The 27,687-nt window shown below is 33.9% G+C and overlaps 1 protein-coding gene across 8 annotated transcripts in view; it reads right to left on the bottom strand.

Annotated features, from left to right (window-relative positions):
* Positions 1–27,687, bottom strand: part of LOC106873316 (mitogen-activated protein kinase kinase kinase 13-B) — a 204,224-nt gene that overhangs the window by 41,357 nt on the left and 135,180 nt on the right. For all 8 annotated transcript variants that reach the window (XM_052970022.2, XM_089356300.1, XM_052970020.2 and 5 more), the window contains 6 exons: positions 27,285–27,475; positions 6,791–7,020; positions 4,473–4,656; positions 2,605–2,796; positions 1,804–1,962; positions 210–368 (listed from right to left, as the gene is read on the bottom strand). In XM_052970022.2, coding sequence (XP_052825982.2) covers positions 210–368; positions 1,804–1,962; positions 2,605–2,796; positions 4,473–4,656; positions 6,791–7,020; positions 27,285–27,457 — 1,097 coding nt within the window. In that variant the 5' untranslated portion in view covers positions 27,458–27,475. The remainder of the gene's footprint in view (positions 1–209; positions 369–1,803; positions 1,963–2,604; positions 2,797–4,472; positions 4,657–6,790; positions 7,021–27,284; positions 27,476–27,687) is intronic.

Genomic DNA, 27,687 nt, shown 5'->3' with positions numbered 1-27,687 from the left:
ATAAAGCACAGAAAATTTTGAACAGTATTGCTAGTAAAAATTTATGATTATTATGTGTTTTCCCAGCAGCCATATTGTTGCTTAAATACAGCTTAATAGAACAATTTACACGAATATCAACAGTAACAATAGCTAAATAAAAATCAAATCTGAAAACTTACCCAAAATTAAACACGTATGATATTTAGAAATATTTTTAAAAAACTTACCAACACTGTTTCAATAATTGTTGGAAACCTTCTGGACAAGTAGATGGCACAGGTAAATGCAAGCTGTTGCTCCCGACTCCCCAAATAATTGCAGAGGAATCAACATCTCTGTAGGGAATTTCTCCAGTCAGTAACTCCCATAAAACAACACCAAATGACCTGAGGTACAGAGAACGTAAGACACATTAATATACAAATAACGTCTTTCAATTGATTTCATTAAAGATATTTCATATACCCTTGTGCACATACATGCAGCCACCCATCTACCCACATCATGTGATAGTCTAGATTATCAGATGTTGTTATATATCGCTGGCCACAGTGTGCTTTGCATCATTTTAGCTTTTGGATGATGCCACCCTGCTGGCTAAACAAGGAGGCCAATATTCTGCATGACTGGAAGGCTAGTCCATCAAAGGGTTTCCTATTGACAGCTGGAGCAATGTTAAATGGAGTATTTCTGCCCAAGAACACAATGTACCGCTCGGTCTGGGAACTGAACCCACAATTGGTAGATTGTAAGTGCAACACCCTGACCACTAGGCCATGCGCTTTCACATAAACACACTCACAAATAGAAAAGTACAGGTAAAATATGTCACTTTTCAAAGTATAGCATATTCACGAAGTTAATATTTGAGAAAATCATTTACAAAACAAGAATATTCATTAATATTTGTTTTTATTACCAACTTATATATAAAAACCATTTAATATTGAACAGAAAAATTACTCAATATGTTTTAATAGAGCTCCTGTTTATTAAACTTTTACGAGAGGAGATGATAGAGATTTTGAAATTTTGGCATTCTAGCCTTCATCAGATAATCCATCAAATGTTAGCAGGCTAAAAATTAAAAATCACTGTCACCCTTATTTTTGTGAGTTTGACTTGGGTAGCATGTACCATACTCATTGTCTTAGGGGCCTATGCATTTATGAGCATACACAGACATGCTTGTGGCCCTTGGACCCTTGAACCCTTGACCCAGCAGAATATCAACAATGTGATAGCTAGAGGAAGAAAGGGCTGCACTGGTACTCAGCCATGCTCATTTTTCAGCTGAATAGATAGGGAAAATGTGAAAGGATGTAACTTTCGGATGGAAACATGTAACCATATGATTATGAGTCCAACAATCTAAGTACTAGGTGACATGCCTTCATGTGTATACATACATATATTATATATGCATTTTATATATATATATATATATATATATATATATATATATATATGAGACCGTAACCATGGCCTATGCCAGTACTGCCTGATTGGCACCTGTGCCAGTGACACGTAAAAAGCACCATTCAAGCATGGTCGATGCCAGTGCCACCTGACTTGCCCTGTGCTGGTGGAGAGTAAAAAGCACCCACTACACTCTATGAGTGGTTGGCATTAGGAAGGGCATCCAGCTGTAGAAACACTGCCAGATTGGATTGAAGCTTGGTGCAGCCTCCTGGCTCACCAGCTCTTAATCAAACCATCCAACCTATGCCAGCATATGAAAGCAGATATTAAACGATGATGATGATGATGATGATATGTCTATATATATATATATACTTCACAACTTCAAAACCTACTGACCAAATATCAACTTTCTCTGAACAAGGCTCATTTCTTATAACCTCAGGGGCCATCCAAGCAACAGTGCCTGCAAAGGACATTTTTGTACTTTTCTCATTCCATTCTCGGCTGGTTCCAAAATCTGAGATTTTCACAACATCATTCTTTGCAACAAGAACACTGAAATAAATAAATAAAATATACACATTTACTTTGATAATAACAGGCAAATTCAAATAATCAAGAACAAGCAAAAAGAATATTTCTAAATTATTTTTATGTATTATCCTCCTTTTATCTTTTTCTTGTTTCAGTCATTGGACCACAGCCATTCTGGGGCACCACCTTGAAAGGTTTTAATTCAAACAAGTCATCCTTTACGTTGGTACTTAATCTGTTGGGTTCTTCTGCTAAACCATTAAGTTACAGAAACTTAAACAAACCAACACCAATTGCCAAGTAGAGTGTGTATGCGTGTATGGGGCAAACACAGATAAACAGGCACACAACACACACACATAATGGGCTTCCACACAGTTTTCATCTACCAAATTCACTCGCAAGGCATTGGTTGGTTTGGAGCCATAGTAGAAGACACTAGCTGTAGGTGCCACTACATGGGACTGAACCTGAAACCATGTGGTTGCAAAGCAAGCTTTTTAACCACACAGCCATAGCTGCACCTATGGATGGATAATGTTAAAAGTTCTGTATCTGTTATTACAAGCAAAATTTGAAAAATCTCGATGAAATTTTTAAAATATAAGAATAAAGTAAAAGAGTAAAGAAAGAAATTTGAAAGAATTATTAATTTAAACCTACTTGGGTGACTTTAAATCTCTGTGGATGATTTTATGAGAATGAAGGTAATTCATGCCACTTGCAATTTGCTTAGACCAATCTAAAATAAGTGCTGGGGGAATTTCTTTTCCATCACGTAGAATTTCATAAAGTTGCCCATAAGGACAGTACTCCATTATAATACAGAAACATGGTGCTTGGGTACAAACTCCTCTGTAATGAAAAATAAAAAAATATATATATGAATAAGACAAATAATGTCAAATCACAATAATAAAATCTTTTGAGCTGATAAAAAAATTCAAACATTTGCAAAAATATTAATCATTTTTTTTTTTTAATGTAACAATGTTTTTATGACATTCTCGAGATAAAGAATTGCTCCAAAGTGTTTACTTTTAGAATATACAACAAAATAGTATTTTATGAGAGGAAGCTCTTTAGAGAAGGTGATAAATTCTTAGTGAAATGATTCCTCAACCTAGTTTCGTTCAACAATTGTAACTGCTTCTCTTTGCTTAAACTTTCTTTATCCTTGGGGACATTCATAAAGATCACAATCTTGTTTATTTTGCTTTTGAAATTAACTTGGCTGATGACTCCATTTTGTTTTACTACAATAGTAAAATTTTGTTTCTCTCATTGCAATGTTGGTTTTACTTGATTGTATGTGTGTCTATGGTAAATAAAGAAATATCACAATCATCATTCCTATCTTTATCATACTATAAATAATAAAGTAGGGCTCTCTTGAACTGATAGAGCTGTTCGTCCTTTGCCACTTTTCTAGGTTGGCTTTTAAGTCATCAATGTAAAATAAATTTGCTTCAAAAGAGGTTCAGGAAAGTAGGCATCATCAGCTATTTTAATGTATTCATCCATTCAGTATACATTTTCTGACAAGCTATATATATATATATATATATATATATATATATATTAATAATAACATAGGGTAAATTAATTAATTAATAATTTTACCAAGTAGTTAGTACGTTAAAAAAAATCTTTTTAGGTAAATTATACAAAATATTCTATAATTATATACATAATTATAATCAGGGGTTGGCTAAGTGCCTCACCATGTACTGAATTAGAAATAGACGCTAATGTCGTTTCAACTACCATAAAAATCTCCGAGACAATAACATTTTATATATATATATATATATATATATATATATATATATATATATATATATATATATAGAGAGAGAGAGAGAGAGAGAGAGAGAGAGAGAGAGAGAGAGAGAGAAAGAGAGAGAGAGAGATCTTATTTTTATTCCATCCAGGCAGTCCACTAGTGCAACTCAGTCACTGATGTTAACTGCTTTTTTGGTAAAGCTACAGCATTGAATCTGCCAATGGTTATCTCTCTTCAGTATTTCCCACTTACTAAGGCTAAAAGACAGAAAATGCCATCTGGGAATCTGCTAGATGGAAGCACTGAGCAGATATGGTATTTTTACAGCTTTTATCATAAGAGAGAATTTCTTTCTCCACAGTAACTACAGTGAAGTTACCGTTAGAATTTAAAATATCCCACATTTAATGAACCTAAAGTTTGTTTATTCTTAATCACTGCTTGGCGCTGATGCTGTTATTAATATATATTACACTAAAAATAATTTTTCATAATTATCATAGTTTAGACACACACATTCATGTTTACAGGAAAGGAAAAAATTGTAACATTCATGTCTTTCGCAAATGTCATTTGGCTCCAATCAAAATTAACGACCAGACAGTTTCAAAGCATTTAGAAATTTCAAGAAGCGAAAGTAAACAATTCTTCATAATAACACAGAAAACAAAGTGGCCAGGCTTAATTAAAAAAAATAAATAAATAAAATATATAATTATTAAAGAGTAAAGAAGAAAAAACTTACTTAAACGAAATAATATTAGGATGATTTAATTTCCGTAGATTTTTAATGTCTGTTTCTTTAACATCTCTGACTTTTTTAACAGCAACTTCTTCTGAATTGAGTTTGCCCAAAAACACAGCCCCTTGGGCTCCACTGCCAAGCCATTGAAGATCAGTGATATTCTCAAATGGAGTTTCCCAGTCATCTAAAACAAACAATTCAAATTACATGACATGTGTTTTCGATATTGATTAATTTTTAACTTTCAATTTATTTTTGTTCTGTATTATTAATTTATTTCAAGAGAAATGAGAATTTTATTAGTAAAATATGGCTTGAAAATAATAAACTTTGAAGTTTATTTTTCTTCTAGTGTCAAAGAGGGACCAAACAGAAGTATTATAGAATAAAATCTATTAAATGCACAGTAGCGTTACAGAAGAAAGAGGAGCATTAACTTGTGAGTAGACACTCAAGAATATTCATCGGTAGGATCATATCAATCATGTCTCCTTCAACTGCAGAAAAAGACACAATCACTGAAAAAAAATAAAAAGCAAATGTTGCACTTCATCTTCCTAAATGCTAGCAGTATGCAGCTAGAAAGCTTGCAAAGGAACATCGTTTTCATAGCTTTGGAAATGACCAAGAAAGCAAAGGTCTGTCCCTTCAGAACAAGACTAGCCTAAAGCTACAAGTAGCAATATTACCCCATTGTCTGAAATGATGAGGAAGGAGATGGAGACTAATAAGAAATTCTTTTAATCTTTTACTTGTTTCAGTCATTTGAATGTGGCCATGCTGGAGCACCACCTTCAGTTGAACGAATCGACCCCAGGACTTATTCTTTGCATGCCTAGTACTTATTCTATTGGCTTTCTTCTGCCGAACCGCTAAGTTACGGGGACGTAAACACACCAGCATTGATTGTCAAGTGATGTTGTGGGGGACAAACACAGACACACAAACATATATACACACATACATTTATATGACATTATCCATTGTGTGGAGTTTTTGTTTGTTTAGTGAATATATACTTTTACTAAACTCTAGAAACATTTTGTATTTTGTTCAAGTATATGAAACCTATAGTTAATTAAAAACAAAGAGCTAACATCTGAACTTACAGTATAAAAGGATATATCTGAATGCATTTGTTTTCCTGAGTATGGAATGCTGTTATATTAGTTATCAGTACTAAAATGATCCCCCTTTTAATTGAAAAATAAAGCATCTGACTTGAGTTTTAGATGAATCTAATTATTTTAGATTGAATTAACATCCTTTTCTATAATTCCTTTTTGTTTATAAATGACTGAAAATGGACTTCCATAATTTAATTTACGTTACAACTTAATTAAACTCTAATGACTTACAAATCAAATTAAAGTTTCTTAAGAAGATTTTTAGACTAAAATTATTTCCTTTAGTTCTTGATATTATGAAATGGTTCAATAAACAGTTAAAAATAATTTGTTAAATCAAATTTTATGAAGAAATGTTTTAATAAGTACTGTAAAAAGATGTTATGGGAATATTAATATTGCCTTTTGTTTATTTATTTGAACAGTGGTTTGCATCACATGATAAAGGAAAGATTATCATAACTTTTGCATCAGATACAGAAATTTATACATGTGTATGTATGGGCACAAACAAGGTTGTTTGGTCTCAACTGTGAGGCCACACTTCTCAACCGTGTGGTTTCAGGTTCATTCCCATTGCATAGCACCTTATGCAATGTCTCCTATTATCTCCTGGACCAACCTATGCCTTACGAGGGTATTTGACAAAAGGAAACTGGAAAAAGCCCATATGCACACACACACACATATAGGTATATGTGTATGTGTGTATGTCACTTGGCTGGCAAAAATGAACAGAACCTGTAATTCAAAAGGACCGGCCTTGTCACGTTCTGTGTCACACTGAATCTCCCTGAGAACTATGTTAAGGATATGCATGTCCATGGAGTGCTCAGCCATTTGCATGTTAATTCCACAAGCAGGCTAATTGGTTGATTGTATCAACTGGAATGCTCATAATCATAATCAACAGAGAGCCAGGCCACATGTATAAAACAAAGTTTGAAAACTACACAACATATTTAGATCCCATCTGAATTTGTTCCACATCCACTCTTAACTCATCTCATTATTATTCAACTTCTCGGCCTTTAAACTAAAACTTATCTTAATCTTATTTTATTTATTTTTTTTGTTTTGTTTTTCATTGCAGTTTAGAATAGTTTTGGATGGAGAAAGCAGAAAGAACTCAAAACTTTTGTAAAATATAATTGAAATAAAGAAAAAAAGAAAAAATGAAATGTTGTCTACCTTGCTGTTTAAATTCAGCAGCGGTTGCCTTCCCGATAATTGTCCACACAGGACGCAGACACCCAAGCAACCCTTCGAAGAAGCTGCGTTGGTTACCATCTCGGTAGCCCACATCAACTCCATTAGTAGTGTCATGTGTAGGTGTTACAGGTGCTGACTTTGGTGAAGCTGTGGGTGTACTGCTGGAGGAGGACTTGTCGGTAAGGCTGAGGTGCTCCAGCTGTAGCATGCTGTAAGAGGAAAGATTACATTTACAAAACATTGAATTTCAAATGGTTAGCTATGTATAAATTTCAGTCTAAAGGGAATATATTTACCATCTAAAATGACATGTAAGCTAAATAAAATGTATTATATACAGGGGTGGACAAAAGTAGCCATGCAGTTATAAAAGTTATAATTACTAATAAATTATTTTATTATAGAAAGAATTAGCTAAAAACAACATAAAATCATAGAATTCTTATTCCAAAAAAGAAATAGAGAAATGAAGAGAACATTCCACTTATATTATGTAACTGTATACCTGTTTTTGTCCACCCCTGTATTATATATTCTTTGTATTAATTTCATATAATACATTTTAAAAATAAATATTAAAAATATCATTTGAGAAAAATCAGTAATGTTATGTGAAAGGTGTATCATAAGGACAAATTGTAAACCAGTAATAAGTATGAGTAGAAGAAAAAGAGATCAGGTTAGTTCAATGAAACACAAGGGTTAAACCACAGAAGTTACTGATTCGTGAATGATAATTTTATTACTAGCATTGTATTCCCAAATATGGTATCTTTGAATTCACTTTTGCTATCAAATACATTCTGTCTGTCAAATACATTCTGTTCATTATCTTCAAGCTTCCCTAATTGCAGCTGGCACTTGTAGGATAAAAACATAATCTCTTTTCTGTCACAACATGAAAGAATTTGTGAGAGTTGTCAACATATCTCAGTCAACCTGAAATGTAACTCTGAAGACAACAATAAAGAAAGGAAGGCCAGGGAAGCAGATGACTTTCAGCTGCAGAAAGTCTAAAACTGGAGGCTTTATGATTTATTACTTCCTTAAAACCAAACAATAAAGAAAGCTGGTAGTCCACGATAGCTAGTTATCATGTTCTGACCACCTATAAGGGCAATAAAATCATTATTGATAACACATAGAGTGGATAGTGTAAATAGCAAGGATCTAACAGGATTATTCTGATGGTAGACAAATTTGAGTTGTAAACAAAAAGTTTTTTCATTAATCATTGTTGATGTTTTTGAAGTGAATGAAAAATGTTGAAGAAACATTGTCTTTTTTGAGCACATAGAGCAAAAGAAACATAGAAACACAACTATCTTCACACAAAAAGGAAAAAAATATATATGTAAAAAAGGAACACCTTTGCATTCATCAGAAGTGTGATGTAAATCAGTAATGAGACAAAGGTTGTAAAAGCAAGATGAAAAAGAAAGGACCATAATGTAATAGTGAAAGATCGAGGCCAAGTGGTTAGGGTGTTGCACTCCTGATCACGAAATCAAGGTTTCCATTTCCAGACTAGATGGTGCATTGTATTTGAGCAAAACACTTCTATTTCATGCTGTTCCAATCCACTCAGCTGTGAATGATTAACCTTGCAATAGATAGGGATCTTGTTGAAAGAAAATGTTGTAATCTTGGAGTCCTAAGACTTGAGACAGTAATGCTCAGGCCTGGGAATGATGATGATGATGATGATGATGATGATGATGATGATGATGATGATGATGATGATGATGATGATGATGATAATGATGATGACGATGGCGACGACAACAATGTAATAGATCTGTGATCCAAATTTAACAAAGAGATTGAGTAAGAGCATCTTAAGAAAAGTATTATATGTATAAGGATATTTTCTTTTTATCTCAGAGTAAGCCAATTGTAATTATTTGGACATTATGCTATCGGTAGATATAGAATGGAATTAATAATAGTTTTTGAACTCGTGGTACATTGAGGAAGATGAAGAATCAATAGCATAAACAGTGAATAACTGCATTGATCCTGATTATCTGTTTATTGGTCTGTCTGAATCTTTGTGCTTTTATCTCTTATTTGTTTGCATATTAACTGGGAAAAAGACATGATAATGATATACAAAATTCAGAAAAATAAATAATTTTACTTTTAAAAATTGGACAATTAATGTCAGTGATAAATTGCAGAAAATAACATTAAGCTGCTAAAAATACAATACTCGCCACATCATATTAAATTGTATAACATAATTATTACTGTCAAGATGAAAAAAAAAGACATTTAAAATTGTTGTGGTTTTATAATTGTCATGTTGCAATAAAACTAAATATACCTGCTAAAAATATAGTGTTCTAGTTTTTACTAATTTTGGCAAAAGGCCAGCAGTTTTGAGAGGAGGGGGAACACGATTACATCCCCACGGCAGTGCTCAATTGGTATTTATTTCATGAAAATGAAAAGGATGAAAAACAAAATCGTCCTTAGCAACATTTAGACATAAAGAACTGGAAGAAACACTATTGAGTATTGTGTCTGGTGCAGTAATGATTCTACCAGCTTTTGCCAGTGTATACCATGTTCTAAGAACAAAAATTTCAATAAATAAGCGAGAAATAGTGTTAGTTACAATATCAGATTCCAAGAGAAACTCCTTTCCTTTTCTGTAGTATTAAAGCTTACAGCTTCCAGCAATTAAAATTTGTCACTATACTATTAATTAACAAAATATTTTAGTGAAATATGAAATTAGTGGGAGATTACATTGACCTCAGTGTTTAAATATAGGCACAAGGTCTGAAACTGGGAGTTGATTACATCAACCCCAGTGTTAAACAGGTATTTATTTTACTGACCCTGAAATGATGAAAGGCAAAGTGGGGCTTGGCAGAATTTGAACTCAGAATGTAAGGATGGACAAAATACCTCTAAGCATTCTGTCTGGTATACTAACAATTATCCAGCTTGCTGCCTTGGAAATCACTTTAATAATCTACTATAATGAATGAGAAAGGAAGGGGTGATAGAAGGAAGGGGTGATGGCAAACTGGTGGGATGGTGAACATTCAACACTGAAATGAAAAATCAAACAGCGTTTCAACTCTGTGTGAGTGTATGTGTGTATGTAGAAGGGAAGTATGTGAATGTATGTGAGCATTGACAAGTGTATTAATTTGATTCACCATCCATATTTATATGTAAAATATTAGAATTAGCTGTCATTTTTGACGGCACAGGGCCAGCTAGTGATTTGATAATCTAAGCTCAAGGCCAATAATTTTAAAAGGAGTGGGTTTAATTGATACAATAAAATCCCACTACATGGCTGGTACCCTATTTCATCAGCTCTGAGAGGATGAAAGCAAAACTGACCTCAGCAGGATTTGAAGTCAGAATGTAAAGAACCAGAAGAAATACCACAAGGCATGTTCTCCAATGCTCTAAAAATTTCTGCCAGCTTGCCATCATATTTGCAACAACAATAAAGATGATACAATATCGATTACACTACACTATATTTCACTCAGTATAATCTTCAGACATAATATTCCCCTAAGAATATATACATTCTTGGATAAGAATTTTTACTTGTAAACTTTTATTTGTCATATGGGGTTTTAACATTGTTACCAATAATGCCACAAACCTAATTGAAGCACAATGTGCACAATGTAAACAGAAACACAAAGGATAAAGTTATGAGACCAATCAATAAGATTAAACTATTTTCCACATCTGTAAAAGCACAGGGCCTGTCTGAAATAACAAATATCAAATACACACACACACACACACACACACACACAAACACACACATGCACGTGTGCGTGCACATATATGTATGTATATACATACATGCATACACGTACACATATATTTCATATTCAGAAAGGAATGTTCATAGAGCTGTTTACAAATTAATTGAGAGTAATAAAATTCTGCAATGTTTACAGTATTTTTTAAAATATTATTTGGCATTTTTTCTTCTCCTTTCCCTACATTTATATATAAGGCATTTATCCAAATCTAACTGAGCATTTTCTAGTTGCTGCCCAGCTTTTCATACTGAAACTTGTACTTTTTTCAGTATTGATTAGATAAACAACATAAATCAATAATATTCACAAAGGCTGGCATAGTTTTTTTTTTTTTTCCAAAATAAAATTATGATAGCAATAATCTATTGATAGATCTGAGAAACATATTCAAACCTGGGAGTAGACTGTATTCATTGCATGGGTGTTGAGAAATAAATCATGCAAGATTAGTATTGTTTGTACTTGCATTTAGTTTTTAAATGTCTCATTAAAAATTTAACATTTTACATTGGTTTTAAATTATATTAAAACAGAATAAGATAAATAATTATTAATTATATACAATAGTTTGGATAGCAAAATAAGATTATGAAGATGAGGATAATAATAATTGTTTCAAATTTTGGCACAAAACCAACAACATTAGAAGTGGGAATTGGTTGATTATGTTGACACCAGTATTAAACTGGTACTTTATTTTATTGACCCCCAAAAGGATGAAATGCAAAGTTGGCCTCAACAAGATTTGAGGTTAGACTACAAAAACTGAAATAAATAGCATAAAGCATTTTGTTTGATACACTGATGGGTCTGCCCACTCACCGCCTTCAACGATAATAATAAATAATTCCTTCTACTATAAGCACAAGGCCTAGAATTTGAGAGGTGGGAGCTAGTCAATTATATCAACCCTAGTATTCAACTGGTACTTATTCTATCAAGCCCATTAGCAGGAGTTTAGAATGCACAGAACTGAAATAAATACCACTTAGCATTTTGTCTGATGCACTAATGGTTCTGCCAGCTCATCACTTTTGATGATGATGATAATAAGGATGATTTGGAACAAAGACACAAAGCCAAAGAACTTTTGATTGACTCAGCACATGACTTGTACTTATTTGCTTGACCCCAGCAAAACCGACTTTAGCAGAATTTGAACTCAGAATATAATACTCAGAATATAATACTCTTTTTTACTCTAGGCACAAGGCTCGAAATTTTGGGGGAGTGGGGCCAGTCAATTAGATCGACTCCAGTATGCAACTGGTACTTAATTTATCGACCCCAAAAAAGATGAAAGGCAAAGTTGACCTCGGCGTAATTTGAACTCAGAACATTAAGACAGACGAGATACCACTAAGCATTTCGCGCGGCATGCTAACGTTTCTGCCAGCTTTCCATTTTAGGGAAACCATCAAATACTATTGCTGAAACAATTCTAACACTCACCATGCTTTCTGTCATTAACTACCCTTAACCCTCTCAGACCTGGGCCACTGTATCTAATTTTACTTTCCACCTGGGCCCCTGAGCAAAAAGAATAAATAGTTGCATATACAGCTCAAGTGTAACGATTGCAGGCAAACTAACAAACAGGATTAGCTCCATCTTCTTTTTCTCTGTGTGTTGTTAATTACCACTTTACTGGGAATCTAGCAGAGATGATGTTTAGCCTATTCCCATTATAGCAGGGTTATAGTGTGACAGGGTTAATAAAATTGATTTCTAACATAAGCACAAGACAACAAATTTTGAAGAAAAGTACAATTGATTATATGGAACCAGTACTTGACTGTTGCCTCACTGATATTAATGCCAGCTTGCAATTTTTGTAGTGTTGATTAGAAGATATCAGTTGTATCATCAATAACTACCCAGAAATGTCTGCAAGATATTGCCTTCCTTTGTGGCATGACATTGTTGCTAAGATGGTCTACAATGCTATATAAATGTAGAATTGCTCTGATGGCCATAACAAAAACACAGCAGGGACAGAAAGTATCTACACTTTAAAAATAAAGAATACTACTGAAACACTCAGATAAAAACAGCAACCCGGTGTAAGCACAAGTCAGATATAATTGCATGGGATATGGAGAAAAAGTCATGCACCATTGTAGAGATCAGTTGCCCAGGGGATGTGAATGCTTCTTCAGAAACTGGAGAAAAGGAGAACATCTATGGAGAACTGATGAGAAAACTGCAGCTCTTATATCAAGGCAGCAAGCAGGCATAATTGTTAGCACACTGGGCGAAATGCTTGGCAGTATTTTGTCTGGTGTTACGTTCTGAGTTCAAATTCCACTGAGGCCGACTTTGCCTTTCATCCTTTTGGGGTCGATTAAATAAGTACCAATTACGCACTGGGGTTGATGTAATCGACTTAGTCCCTTTGTCTGTCCTTGTTTGTCCCCTCTATGTTTAGCCCCCTGTGGGCATTAAAGAAATACTTATATCAAGGCTATAGATCTTCATTTGTTCCTATTATTATAAGTTCACTGGGCTATATGCAAGAGAGAGAAAGAGAGAGAGAGAGAGAGAGAGAGAGAGAGAGAGAGGCGAGTGAAAGACAGAAATAGATAGAAATGTACATATACACTCACACATGTGTGACTGCACACACGTGCACAAACACAAGTACATTTGACCTTATAGGAAAAAGTACTCAATACAAAAGTAAAGTGAAATCATATTAGGGAAATTTTTCGTCCCTTTTTTTTCTCTTTATTCATGAAAAAACAAAATATTGTTTACATACACAGAATTCTTCTTGCTTCACCATGACACTGGAGAAATTATAAAAGTTAAAAACTCATTTTAATGTTATTAATTAAACATGGTAATTTGTCCACCCATTTTACGATCAGAACAGACTGACCCACCCCCATTCACCCATATAAAAACACTGTATTAGATTACATGCATATTATGAATACATGCTTTGAGACTTATCCAACTTATGCCAATACTGCAAAATGGATATGTGATGATGATGATGATATAGTGTAACTAAGGAAGGTGATGAGCTGGCAGAATCATTAACACTATGAGCTAAATGCTTAGCGGTATTTTGCCCGTCGCTATGCTCTGAGTTCAAATTCCGCTGAGGTCAACTTTGTGTTTCAGCCTTCTGGGGGTCTATAAATTAAGTACCAGTGAAACACTGGGGGCAATGTGATTGACCATCTCCTTCCCATTAAATTTCAGGCCTTGTGCCTTTAGTAGAAAGGATATAGTATACTTAATGCTACATCATCCAACATGTCTTTTTCCGTGGTCTGAAGGTAATTTAGTTGCTATTTCTCAAGAGGAGGATCCCTTGTTGACCAACCATTAGTTATCATTTTGTTCTTATTTTGACAGGTATGACACTAAGATCTCAATAACTTGCATTTATAATCCAGTTTTGGTGAAAAAGTATTTCCATTCCCCCCTATATGATTTATATATTGTTATGAAAATTATAAACATCACAACTTTTCGCTTTCCTTTCCTAAAACCACATTGAAAGCCTGTTAAAACACAATTACTATTATTATACTAATTCAAAAGATTTTAATCTTAGGTTAATAAAAAAACAAAAAAGCTTTTCTCTTTTTTTTTTACTGTTTTTGCTTACCCCCATTAAAACACTTTTTCACTTTTCTTACCTGCTCTTCTGCTAAGTGGGGAGGGAAATATTCGCTACTTCACCTAAAGCACTGTAAAACACTAGTGACACTATATAACTCGTGACTCTAGTCCACTTACGTGATGCTTGTGTGTGCCAACTGAGTGAGCTTCAGTACTATTATATATTTCTTTCTCTCTAACTATATATAGTATATTTGATTAGAGAGCTGATATTTTCCAAATCATTATAGATTATAAAGCAAAGAATATGAAAAGATAGCAAAGGACTTTAAATGGTACATTCACTCTTCCTATATATTTTCTCTCTCTCAACCTCACTCACTCACTCTCTTGTTTATCTGCTTGTAAGTTGAGAACTAGTTTGCATCAATAAATAAAGTTTGAGGCAATTGATTTCTGAAGCGAAATTGGTGAGCTGAAAGATATATTGATTTGTAAGTTCTGCTGCTACTACAAATAACTAGATTGTTTCCTAAAACAACCACTATCACAGGGGAAAGATCTATTAAACAGATATTATAGGTTGAAATCATATTATGATCATAACATAAAATTATCAAAAATCCAGATATTGTTAAAAAAAAATCAAACCAAAATTTTCAGAAAATAACAAGATTGATTTAAATAGTTATCTACATTGTCATGTAACAGATATATACTCTCTCTCTCTCTCTCTCTCCCACACACATATAAACACTAACCTTATTTTTTGGATAAACAAACATGAAGTCTTATTTTTATATTCAGTTGTTGTTTAGTCTGAGGCCAATCCTTATCTAGTAGACAAGATTGGCTTTGATCATGATGAAGGGTACTCTAGCCATGACTGTCATCATATTAGGGGTATGGGGTATCTTGGACTACATTATACAATGTATCCTTCCTTGTTTAATGGAGGTGGCAATTTAGAAGAGTCATTATAGCATTTGACAGAATACTTTGCAGTATTTGTTCCAATCCTCTGTGCTCTGAGTTCAAATCCTGTCAAGGTCAACTTTGTCTACCATTCCTTTGGGGACGATGAATAAAAGTAGCAATCCAAGCTGGTGAAGTGGCAAGACTGTAAAAACACAGGATAAGATATCTTGTGGATTTTATTTCCAGCTCTTTGCATTTTGAGTTCAAATCCTACTGTAGTCAACCTCGATAACAGACTGAACCTAGCACTCTGGGGCTTTTGGGAAAGTTCTACATGAGCCATATTCCCAAAGACATTCAAGCCATAACCATTATCTTTCTCAACTACATATAATTCTATAATTGTTTTCAAATCTTTAGTTATCCTATGTGTTTACATGACTATTAATGTAATTTTAATTTATCAAAATGTTTTGTTCATTAAGTACCATTCAGTTTTCATGCAGAGTGGGGGAAACTTGAGTATTTTTCTCAAAGTCTTTACTTTCAAATTATCACTCCACTCAGTGTTAATTCACTTATAAACTTATATATCTTTCAACTCATTTTTGTCTTTTAGTACAGTAAAAATTATGCTTTATGCTTTACTGAAATGGTTAATAAGACTAAAATGTGTCTGGAGTTGTCACCATGTTACCTAGATCAAACTCAATTACTCACATTAGATTTTTAAAAATTAATTTTAATTAAAATTTCAGGGATGTCTCTCTTGTATTTTTTGATATGATTGACAAGAGCTGTGAGCTGGCAGAATCGTTAGCACACCGGGCGAAATGCTTAGCGGTATTTCATCTGCCACTACGTTCTGAGTTCAAATTCCGCTGAGGTTGACTTTGCCTTTCATCCTTTCGGGGTCGATTAAATAAGTACCAGTTATGCACTGGGGGGCGATGTAATCGACTTAATCCCTTTGTCTGTCCTTGCTTGTCCCCTCTATGTTTAGCACCTTGTGGGCAATAAAGAAATAGACTGACCAATAAGCTAATGATTCATTCCCCTTACCACAGGTGTTCATTTTAATTAATAAATATTTCTCTAATTCTTATACTCCATGTGTCAACACTGACCTATTGGCCTATGTAAGTCGGTGTTTTTATAAACTTTTGTTGCACGTATATGTGTACAAATTTATTTTGTATAAAAGGTATTTGTGTATGTGAGCATATACATGTTTGCAAACATGAGTACGTATGTGTTTGCTTTTAACTGTGTGTATGTGTGTGTCTGTGTGCCTGCAAATAGCATATGATTATGTATAGTGGCTATATTCATTACTCCTGTTGTCATATTTCTATACTCATATTTATAGATAGTCTAATCTTAGATTAAATATTTTCTGTGTCGTAATACACATCCTCCTTAGTACATGAATACATTATTCACTTCCTCCTTGTTAAACTGTCACTAAGCCATAACTAACAAGAGATCCTCTTTGTGGTCACTAACCCTGCTAAAGATAGCATGCAATCATCCTCAAATGACTCGCTACCACCTTTAAAAATAGCAGGCAAATTTTTTTTTTTTAATCCAGACTATCACAATTAGGAAGTTGTTTATTCAAATATAAGCAAATATATCTTGGGACAGAAGATTTCATGTGATTTTCATTTCAAACATTCTTGAGAATTTAAGCAGAATATACTACATATATGAACTATAATAATATATATATATATATAGGCTGCCAATCCACAATTCTTTTAAGTAGCAGTACTACAAGTAGTAGTAGTAGTAGTTAGCAAGAAGGGGTCCACCAAGGTTCCGTCCTCAGCCCCCTATTATTTACCATAGTCCTCCAGGCAATCACAGAGGAGTTCAAGACAGGTTGCCCCTGGGAGCTCCTCTATGCTGATGACCTTGCCCTAATTGCGGAGTCACTATCAGAACTAGAGGAGAAGTTTCAGGTGTGGAAGCAAGGTCTAGAATTGAAGGGCCTTAGAGTCAACCTAGCTAAAACCAAAATCCTAATAAGTAGGAAGGTAGATAAAACACAAACCCCTTCAGGTAGATGGCCCTGCTCAGTATGTAGAAAAGGAGTAGGTAGTAACTCTATAAGATGTACCCGGTGCAAGCTATGGACACATAAGAGGTGCAGCAACATCAAAGGCAGGTTAACTAGCAAGTTAGTTTTTGTTTGTGGCAGATGTTCAGGTGCAATAAAGACTGCAAACAAACAGGAAACAACTTCTATCTCATTCCAGGGTGAAAAACTAGAGGTAGTCGATAGCTTCCGCTATCTGGGCGACCAAGTTAGTAGTGGGGGTGGGTGCGCTGAAAGTGTAGCTGCTAGAATAAGAATAGCCTGGGCAAAGTTTAGAGAGCTCTTACCCCTGCTGGCGACAAAGGGACTCTCACTCAGAGTAAAAGGCAGACTGTATGACGCATGCGTACGAACAACCATGCTACATGGCAGTGAAACATGGGCTGTAACTGCTGAGGACATACGTAAGCTCGCAAGGAATGAAGCCAGTATGCTCCGTTGGATGTGTAATGTCAATGTGAATACCCGTCAGAGTGTAAGTATCTTGAGAGAAAAGCTGAACATTAGAAGCATCAGTTGTGGCGTGCAAGAGAGACGATTGCGCTGGTATGGACATGTGGTGAGAATGGAGGAGGATAGCTGCGTGAAAAAGTGCCACACCCTAACAGTTGAGGGAACCCGTGGAAGAGGTAGGCCCAGGAAGACCTGGGCTGAGGTGGTGAGGCAAGACCTTCGTACATTGGGCCTCACCGAGGCGATGACTACGGACCGAGACCTTTGGAAATGGGCTGTGCGTGAGAAGACCCGGCAAGCCAAGTAAGATCGTTGCCAGTGCCCCTGGACTGGTTCTTGTGCGGGTGGCACATGAGATGCACCATTTTGAGCGTGGCCGTTGCCAGTACCGCCTGACTGGCTCCTGTAGGATTTTCGAGCGAGATCGTTGCCAGTGCCCCTGGACTGGCTTGTGCGGGTGGCACATAAAAGACACCATTTCGAGCGTGGCCGTTTTCGTGCGGGTGACACGTAAAAGCACCCACTACACTCTCTGAGTGGTTGGCGTTAGGAAGGGCATCCAGCTGTAGAAACTCTGCCAAATCAGACTGGAGCCTGGTGTTGCCATCCGGTTTCACCAGTCCTCAGTCAAATCGTCCAACCCATGCTAGCATGGAAAGCGGACGTTAAACGATGATGATGATGATGATGATTGAAAATTCCATGTCTTGTAAGTGTTCTTATTTCTGTCTGGCAATATAAATTTATAGATCATTGTTTCAATATGTTGAAGATTTGGATTATGTCTCCGATTTCATTCTCTAGTTAAGGTTGACAGGAAGTACAACACACAAACTTGTCTCATTGTGTTAAAGATTTTGATTATATCTTCAATTCCATTCCATGTTTAAGCTTGTTTAAAGCGTAACGCTCAAACTTATTTCAATATTGAAGATTTCCCTCCCACACCTTGTAATCCATCATTGTTGCCTACTTCTTCTTTTCAATCTTCCCTACCTCTTGCACATCTCCCTATACACTTTTTGTAAATCCCTCACCCGTCCACACTCCTAGCTTCCCTGTTACCACTCACTTCTATTCATCTTGTACCTCGAGGGGCCACCGGGACATTTCATCACTACCACCAATTCATTTTCATTCTCTCTCCTAAATGTGAGTAGTCATGTAACTCCTCCACAAGAACCTGCTCTTCCCCCATCTATTTCTCAAATCTTAACTTCCCAACCCCATCTCTTAGCATAAATCTGCCACCCTTCCTTAGGTTTCATAGTCATGCAAGCTGCATGGTGACCTCATTAATGCCAGTGGCATGAGAAAAGCATCCAGTACAATCTATAAAGTGGTTGGCATTAGGAAGGGCATCAAAGCAGACACTGGAGCAGGATGCAGTCCTTGGGCCTATCAGATCCTGTTAAACCGTCCAACCCACGTCAGCAAAGAACATGGACATTAAATGATGATGATGATGATGATGATGATGATGAATTCATTCTATAGTGAAGGTTCTTAAAAGTGTAACACTGAAACACATCTCATGGCAAACAGACTATTATTATGAATATTATTCCTGAGCATGCCGGACAAAATGCTTAGCAGCCTTTCATGTGCCTTTATGCCCTGAGTTCAAATTTCACTGAGGTCAACTCTGCCTTTCATCTTTACAAGGTCAATAAAATAAATACCGGTCAAGTACTGGAGGTCTATATTACTGATTTCTCCCCTCCCCTCAAAAACTGATGGCCTTACACCAAAATTTGAAGCCATTATTATAAATACTATTAATAATACATCTAATGCCCCAAATTTTGGGGACTCTTTATTAGAAAAGATATTTTTCAGATTCATTAAGTGAAGTTTTTTCTTGCTTGAAAGAAAGTAGAAATGTTTGAATTGAACCAACAGCTTCTTGTGAAAGTGAAAATGTCTAAGTGGTTAGAGTCTGACAATTCTTGGGTTTAGACATGACATTCTCTGCAGGTATTGCATATATTTCTTTTATATTTGCGCTGTACACTTCACTCGACTATCTTCAGTCAGGAAAATCTAGTTGTGATAGATTAGCATCTTAATCAAGATCAAACATATGATAAGCACTAGTTCTTAAGAACTATCCCACACAACTTGAGACAGCTTTTCGGTATATATATATATATATATATATATATATATATATATATATATATATATAAAGGCAATAGTTACTAAGTAATTCTATAAACCTGGCTTTTAAGGCTTATTTGACACATAGATCAATGATCATTAACTTCAAACATGAAGATAAGTATGCTTTATTTTTCAACAACTTCTAATAGATAAAGAAAATAATTTAAGTTCTTTCGTGTCTTATAACCTTTCATGTGTTGATAGTGCTGTTATAGTGGTATATGAGTAGCAGTTTATTCTTCAGTCTATTCAATGTCTTAATATGTCAAACTAACAAAAAACAGCTCCAGCAAACCGTTTTTATCTTCTCCCTTTATTCGTTTATTCTTTTACTTGTTTCAGTCATCTGACTGCAGCCATGCTGGAGCACCGCCTTTAGTCGAACAGATCGACTCCAGGACTTATTCTTTGTAAGCCTAGTACTTATTCTATCAGTCTCATTTGCCGAAATGCTAAGTTACGGGGACATATAAACACACCAACATCGGTTGTCAAGCGATGGTGGGTGGGGGACAAACAAATGCACTAACATATACATATATATATATATATATATATACATATATGTACACACACACACACACACACACACACACACACACACACACACATATATATATATATATATATATATATATATATATATATATATATATATATATATATATAAGGACAGGCTTCTTTCAGTTTCTGTCTACCAAGTCCACTCACAAGGCTTTGGTCGGCCCGAGGCTATAGTAGAAGACATTTGCCCAAGGTGCCCATGCAGTGGGACTGAACCCAGAGCCATATGGCTGGTAAGCAAGCTACTTACTACACAGCCACTCCTGCACCTTTATTTATTTTTTTGAGAGCTGAGGCTTTTATTTGATTTGGGGAACTAACAAATACAATGATCTTTTGATTTAAATTGAAGGAACAGAAAAACACTGACAAAATCAGTAGGCAAAAGTAAGACAGGAGTGTTATATATATATATCTGAAACAAATAAATATACGAAAAGTTTTGCTATATAATTAAGACTTCATTTGTATTTATGAGAGTTTGTGCCCTTATAACACAGCAGCTCTTAACAGAAATATTTATGAATGTATACACTACACACACACCTATGTATTTATATATATTAAGTACATACACACACACTTAAGTGTAAGCACTCACGTGACATAAGACACAAATAAAATATTAATGAAAAGTACTTAAAATACTCGTACATAATCAATGAAGGAGTCTAACGAAAACAAAAGAACAAAAGGAAAACAAACTATTTTACTATTTGTGCTAGTTATAGATAAACTATAGCAGAGATAACATTAGAGATATATTAAACAGTAGCAATTCTGAAGTATATTCCTGTTTAACAATAGCAAAGCAAGAAGGCAAAATAACTAGTTTTCTTTATTGAGGTGTTATGAAATAAGTAATGCACAAAAGGAAAATGTCATAAACTAAATATCTTATTTGAAAAGTAAATGAGAGAGGGAGAGAGAGGGGGAGAGAGAGAGAAAATCTAATCTATTGAGTGAATCTTGAAAATAACCTTTATTTAAATACTTGTAACTAGCATTACCGAACTGGTCCTTACATGGAATCTTTAAGGAAAATGGGGAAGAGTCTGACCAAGAATTACTTGGCATTGTGCCCTGTAGGTGGATGCCTAGGAGGCAAGATACACCTTAGATGAACTGCAGGAAAAAGTGGAGAACGATTATCAGTGGCCCAAGTCACAATGGAAACAAGAGGGTAAAAAGAAAAATAACAACAAAATAATAAACACTGAGTATAAATGAATAAAGACGATAAAGACTTTTTCTTTTTAAAATCAATATAATGATTATTGTCTGTTGGCCCAGATATGTTATGCTTAAATTCAGAGTCATGTGATACAGAGAAAAGTATCAATTGGACTTTTTCCTGCAGATGTTGTGTAGAAGAATATCTGTACATGCTCTCAAGGCTGGGCAACTGTTTAATGGGTCAAACTGAAATGAATTTTAATGGAAATGGGAAATTATCAATATGCTTTTATTATATTATCAAAGTAAAAAATTAAGGTGTGTCAGTCACAATTTAAGGCAGGGACATAAGGTGTGTCAATCATATTTTAACTGTGCTATTTTCAGATTTTATGTCTTTTTTGCTTCAGCAAGTTGGGCAGTATAATAGTTATGCTCTCTCTGTCTCTGTCTGTCTTTTTCTGTCTCTGTCTGTCTTTTTCTGTCTCTGTCTGTCTTTCTCTGTCTCTGTCTGTCTTTCTCTGTCTCTATCTGTCTGTCTCTCTCTCTCTCTCTTGCTCCCCACTCTTTTTCTCTTGTAAAAATTTCAGTTTGTAAGTATAATATTTGATACCATTCATCTTTTTGTTATTGTTTTTTTTTATCTATTCACATCAGAGATCCAACAAACATCATCTAATCAGGGTATAGTTGAAAACCAAAGCAGATTTAACACCATTATTTAATGAACAATGCTTAAAATACCATCATTTTTCATTTCATTTGTATCACATTTAAAAAAAAGATAATTCTTTCTAAATTTGGCACAAGGCCAGCAATTTTGAGGGGCTTGAGCAAATTGATTATATCAACTCCAGTGTTCAATCGGTACTTATTTTTATTAACCCCAAATAGATGAAAGACAAAGTTGAACCCAACAGAATTTAAACTCAAAACAAAAAAAAAAACAGGAGAAAAGCTACCACTATGCATTCATTACACAACCAATGATTTATCCTGAGATCATTCCAAATAATAAATATTGTATGTAGTTGTTAAGATCCAATTCAACCTTGAATAAGCAGACTTATCGTTAAAGATATTCTGACCATGACCATTTCATTTTACATTCAGGCATTATATATCTAGGACTGCATTGTCTAATGTACCCTTTTCTTTTCAAGATGGTAGAGTTTAATTTGAGGAGAATTTAACTGATTAAACAACCAAGTAGATATTATCTTGTTGGCAAAAGATATTTTAAGTTCATTGTTTCTGTATAATACCATATAACTTGGCATTTATAGATTGTTAACAGTTCTGGAAATTCTTTTATATATCTTCCAAATACGACAATTTCTTGACAGTGCACTATTTTTTTGAAAGAATTCCAGGTAATAATTAAATTAACATCAACATCATCATCATCTTCACCACCATCACCATCATCATCATCATGATCATCATCGCTATTTCTATTGATGTTGCTTTGTTTTATACAAGCTGTTCCAAATCTCAGCCAGAGACTTCAGCTAGCAGCTAGTTGGATGTTTTACTAATAATCAGCAATAATATATTGTATGGAAAGGAAACCAGATTCTGAGAATAATAATAATAATAATAATAATAATAATAATAATAATAATAATAATAATTATTATTATTATTATTATTATTATTATTATTATAATAATAATAATAATAATAATAATAATAATAATAATAATAATAATAATAATAATAATAATAATAATAATAATAATAATAATAATAATAATATCGGGCGGTGAGCTGGCAGAAACATTAGCATGCCGGGCGAAATGCTTAGCGGTATTTTGTCTGTCTTTACATTCTGAGTTCAAATTCCACTGGGGTGGACTTTGCCTTCCATGCTTTTGGGGTCGATAAATTAAGTACCAGTTGCGTACGGGGGTCGTTCCAATCGAATGGTCCCTCAAAATTTCGAGCCTTGTGTCTAGACTAGAAAAGATTATTATTATTATTATTATTATTATTATTATTATTATTATTATTATTATTATTATTATTACAGTCTTTGTGCTTTGAGTTCAAATTCCACTGAGATTAATTTTGCCTTTCATCTTTTCGGGGTCGATAAATTAAATACTAGTGAAGAACTGGGGTTGATATAATCGATTTAACCCCTCCCCCAAAATTTCAGGCCTTGTGCCTATAGTAGAAAGGATTATTACTATTATTATCATTATTATTATCATTAAGGCAGCGAGCTGGCAGAATCATTAACACGCTGGACGAAATGTTTAGCAGTATTTCGCCTGTCACTACATTCTGAGTTCAAATTCTGCTGAGGTTGACTTTGCCTTTCATCTTTTCAGGGTCGACAAAATAAGTACCAGTTACGCATTGGGGTGGTTGATGTAATTAACTAGTCTCCTTCCACCAAATTTCAGGCCTTGTGCCTTCATTAGAAAGGATTATTATTATTATTATTATTATTATGATTATTATTATCCATTAGCATTATTATTCATTATCATTTGCATCAATTCATTTCATTTTAATGACTTTTCTACACTTCCGCTATGTTCATTAATTACATTCTTCATGCAGTATCAAGTTCATATATACTTAATTGCTATGTATCTAACGTCAGCTGCTTTCTTCATACTGTTCTGCTATGAACATCCTTACGGCTAATTGTTAAATTAATCAGAACTATTTCTATCTTCAGTTATATCAAACCCTTTCTTGACAATTTAAGCTTCTTCTGCAATTCTTGGACAAATTATACAATAAATCCATATAAATTACATTTATAAGTTCTCAATAGTACACTTGAATGCTATTATTTGGATTTAAATCCATTTGAGAATTTAGTTATATTAAAGTTAGAATTTCAGGGCTTCAGTGGACTGAAATAATTATTCAGATTATACAATTCCAATAATCTCCAGTTACAGTCATGGTTTTTATGACCATTTTTCCATGCTTGTATGGATCGAACAAAGTTTACTGAGGCAAATTTTCTACAGTCGGATGCCTTTCCTCCGGCCAACCCTCAATTGTTTCCAAATGAGGTAATATTTTCTCATGATACAAACAGAATATTGGAAATGAATGACACTGTTTGTATGGTAATGATAATCGTTTATAGTTATCACACAATGTCAAGACAAGAAAACACAAACACACACACACACTTACATAGATATATACATATAATGGGTTCCATTCAGTTTCTATCTACCAAATCCACTTACAAGACTTTGGTCCACCTCGGGCTAAAATACAAGACTCTTGCCAAGGTATCATGAAGTGGGACTGAACTTGAAACCATGTCATTAGGAAACTAACTTCTTAACTACACAGCTATGTCTTCAGTTATATTAAAAGAAAATCCACTTGCACAAAAGTTAAATAAGTTGGAGAAAGGAAATATAATATTGCCACATCAGCTCTATGGCTTTTTATGTCTCAGCTATAAAAATTCCACGGTTAAAGATTTTCTAGCATTATGGTTGAAGAAGATAATATATAGTTGTGCCAGTTGTATACTTGAATAAAGCTCTGTATAGTTGTGTACGGGCATAAATGTGTGAAAAGAAGGCTGAATTTTCTAACTCCACCTAACATTTTGCTTATAATAAATTGGTTTATAACACAGATTTATTTATAACATGCATAGTTACTGGCTCAATTTTCTTGTGATTTATTTGTTTTAGACATTTTTATTAGTTTAACTGGAAAGTTTTATTCTAATCAAACTATATTATTGTCACATTCATCTCCAGCACTACGGAGAGGATTGCTATGAAAGTAGTTGATTGCTAGTTTTTCAATATAGGATAGTGTGCCAATTGGCTAAGAACATTTTAGTATTTGCAATTACTTTCAGCAGTCATGTCATGTGGGGAACAGGTGATCAATAAATTGTTAAGTTGAACAAGCAGAATCTACTTTAGTAGTTGCAACCATACTGACAGGCCCAATTGCTCTATAGTTTAGCATCATCATTCCTTAGTTTAGCAGTTCAGCCATCTTTATCTTCCCTCTTTATATATTTTTCTAATCTTAGAGAACAGTAGTTTTCATTAGGACATAGTGCTTTTGATAATCAATTATTTTATTTTTTTATAAATGAAAATATAATATTTCCCCAAATGTAATATTTTGAAAAAGAAAATCACTTTGTATTCAATGTGATAACAATTCCATAAAAATTTCAAACATATCAATTCAAAATATTGACATATATTTCAAGTTAATTCTGCAATCAATAAATGTTACAGCTCTGATATCATTTTTAGAAGAAAAGTATAATTTTTATGATATTCCCTGATGTCTCTCAGTTCTAATTTTTTTATATAAAATCTATTTAAACTGAATTCTAACGTTCTACTCTAATGTTCTACAGAAAATTACAAATCATCATCACTATATTCCCTGAAATTCTCCAAAAGTGCAGAATAAGCATTGCTTTTTCTATTTTGATAAAAGATGTCTTCAGTCAATCAAATCAATCGAAATTTCAGGGATTATAAGGCCAGAATGATGATCTTTAAGGTAGCCATAAAATGTTCTTATATATCATTTTTAAAATATTCAATAAAATAATTTTGTAAATAATTTTGTGTATTTATTGTATGTATTGGTGATCTCAGTTTTGAAATGTATAAGTTTTAAAGGTTCTTTACATTTTCAAATCATTTAAATTATACAAAGAATTCTATGTATATTCTTTGTCAGGTTTAATCTAAGTGAAGTAATATTTCCCTGTGACCAGACATATTTTTATGGAAGACTGAAAGTGAAGGACGCCACTTGCATGACAGTGACTCTTCATTGCAACTGTCATGTCAAATTAAAGCAAGAAGAGAATAACACACACTCCACACACACACACACACACACGCACGCACGCACACACACACACACACACGCACGCACGCACACACACACACACACACAGAGTTTGAGTTTATTTTGTGGTACAAAACCATCAGTTAACTGTTGAAGAATATGAAATTTTCTGGAATTCTAGTTAAAAATTGTGTAGTACTTATGGTGAGTAGGGGACTGTTTTAGAAAACAGATATCAATCTGCATTGGATATATATCTTTACAAATTGATATATACCTTTATAAATTATATAAATATATATATCTATCTTCATGAATCATATGGCTATAATTTATGAACTAGAAGTATTTATAATCATTGTTCACCTAAAAATTACATAAAAAATTACAAATTAACGAAATTTATAAAAAAACTACAGTTCTGCTTCTTCCTTCTTTATAGTTAAAATCTTAGATAAAGTATTCATATGCTTTTTTTTCACAAGCCCTAGGATTTATAAGACCAATTTCTATGGTATGCAAGTAATTGAGATTACAGCACTTCCCTTGAACAGGATGCATATCTGTCACAGGGTTAACTTTCCAGCTATTGCCTGAACCTGTTTACAGCTGAGTAGACTGAAGCAATGTAAAAGGAGGTGTTTTGTTCAAGAATGCAACACGTTACCCAGTCTGAGAATTGAAATCATGGTCTTGTGATTGAGAGTGCATCATCCTTACTACTAGGCCACATGAAATCCTTATATAACTCGCAACCTATTGTGAAATAATCTGTTGGAACAACAACAACAAACAATAACATCACCATTAGCAAAAAAAAATTCTTTTTTTTTTTTTTACAGAAAATTAATCATGTAAAAATGACAAAATTAGAAAAGCATTATTAATTTACCTATTGGAAAACTCCAAGTCTGTACTGGTGGTAAGTACATTGAGAGTACTTGGACTGTTCCGGCTATTAATAGGTTCATCCTTTTTGGGGACATCTAATACAGCAGTTTTAGTTGTCATGGCTGACCCCTCACTAGCATTGTATTCTGGAAGAATGTTTCTTTCTAATGTCATGATTAATATTTAGAGTACCTGCAAAACAAAATGAGAAAATAAAGATAAATCAATAGTGATAAATGGTGAAAATGAAAATTAAAAACATTTAGAAAACTTCAGAAAAATTGGTTTTGAAAATTGCATAAATTTACTATTGGAAATAAAAGAAACTCTAAATGTAGTTTCACATTCCATTTCAAAATCTGTTGAAATGAAGAGTTATAGGTGAAAATGGTTGGTTATTTTAT

Source organism: Octopus bimaculoides, chromosome 8 (assembly GCF_046866305.1).
Source record: "Octopus bimaculoides isolate indiv1 chromosome 8, ASM4686630v1, whole genome shotgun sequence".
Taxonomy (NCBI): Eukaryota; Metazoa; Mollusca; class Cephalopoda; order Octopoda; family Octopodidae; genus Octopus; species Octopus bimaculoides.
This window is presented reverse-complemented; position numbering and strand designations above follow the sequence as displayed.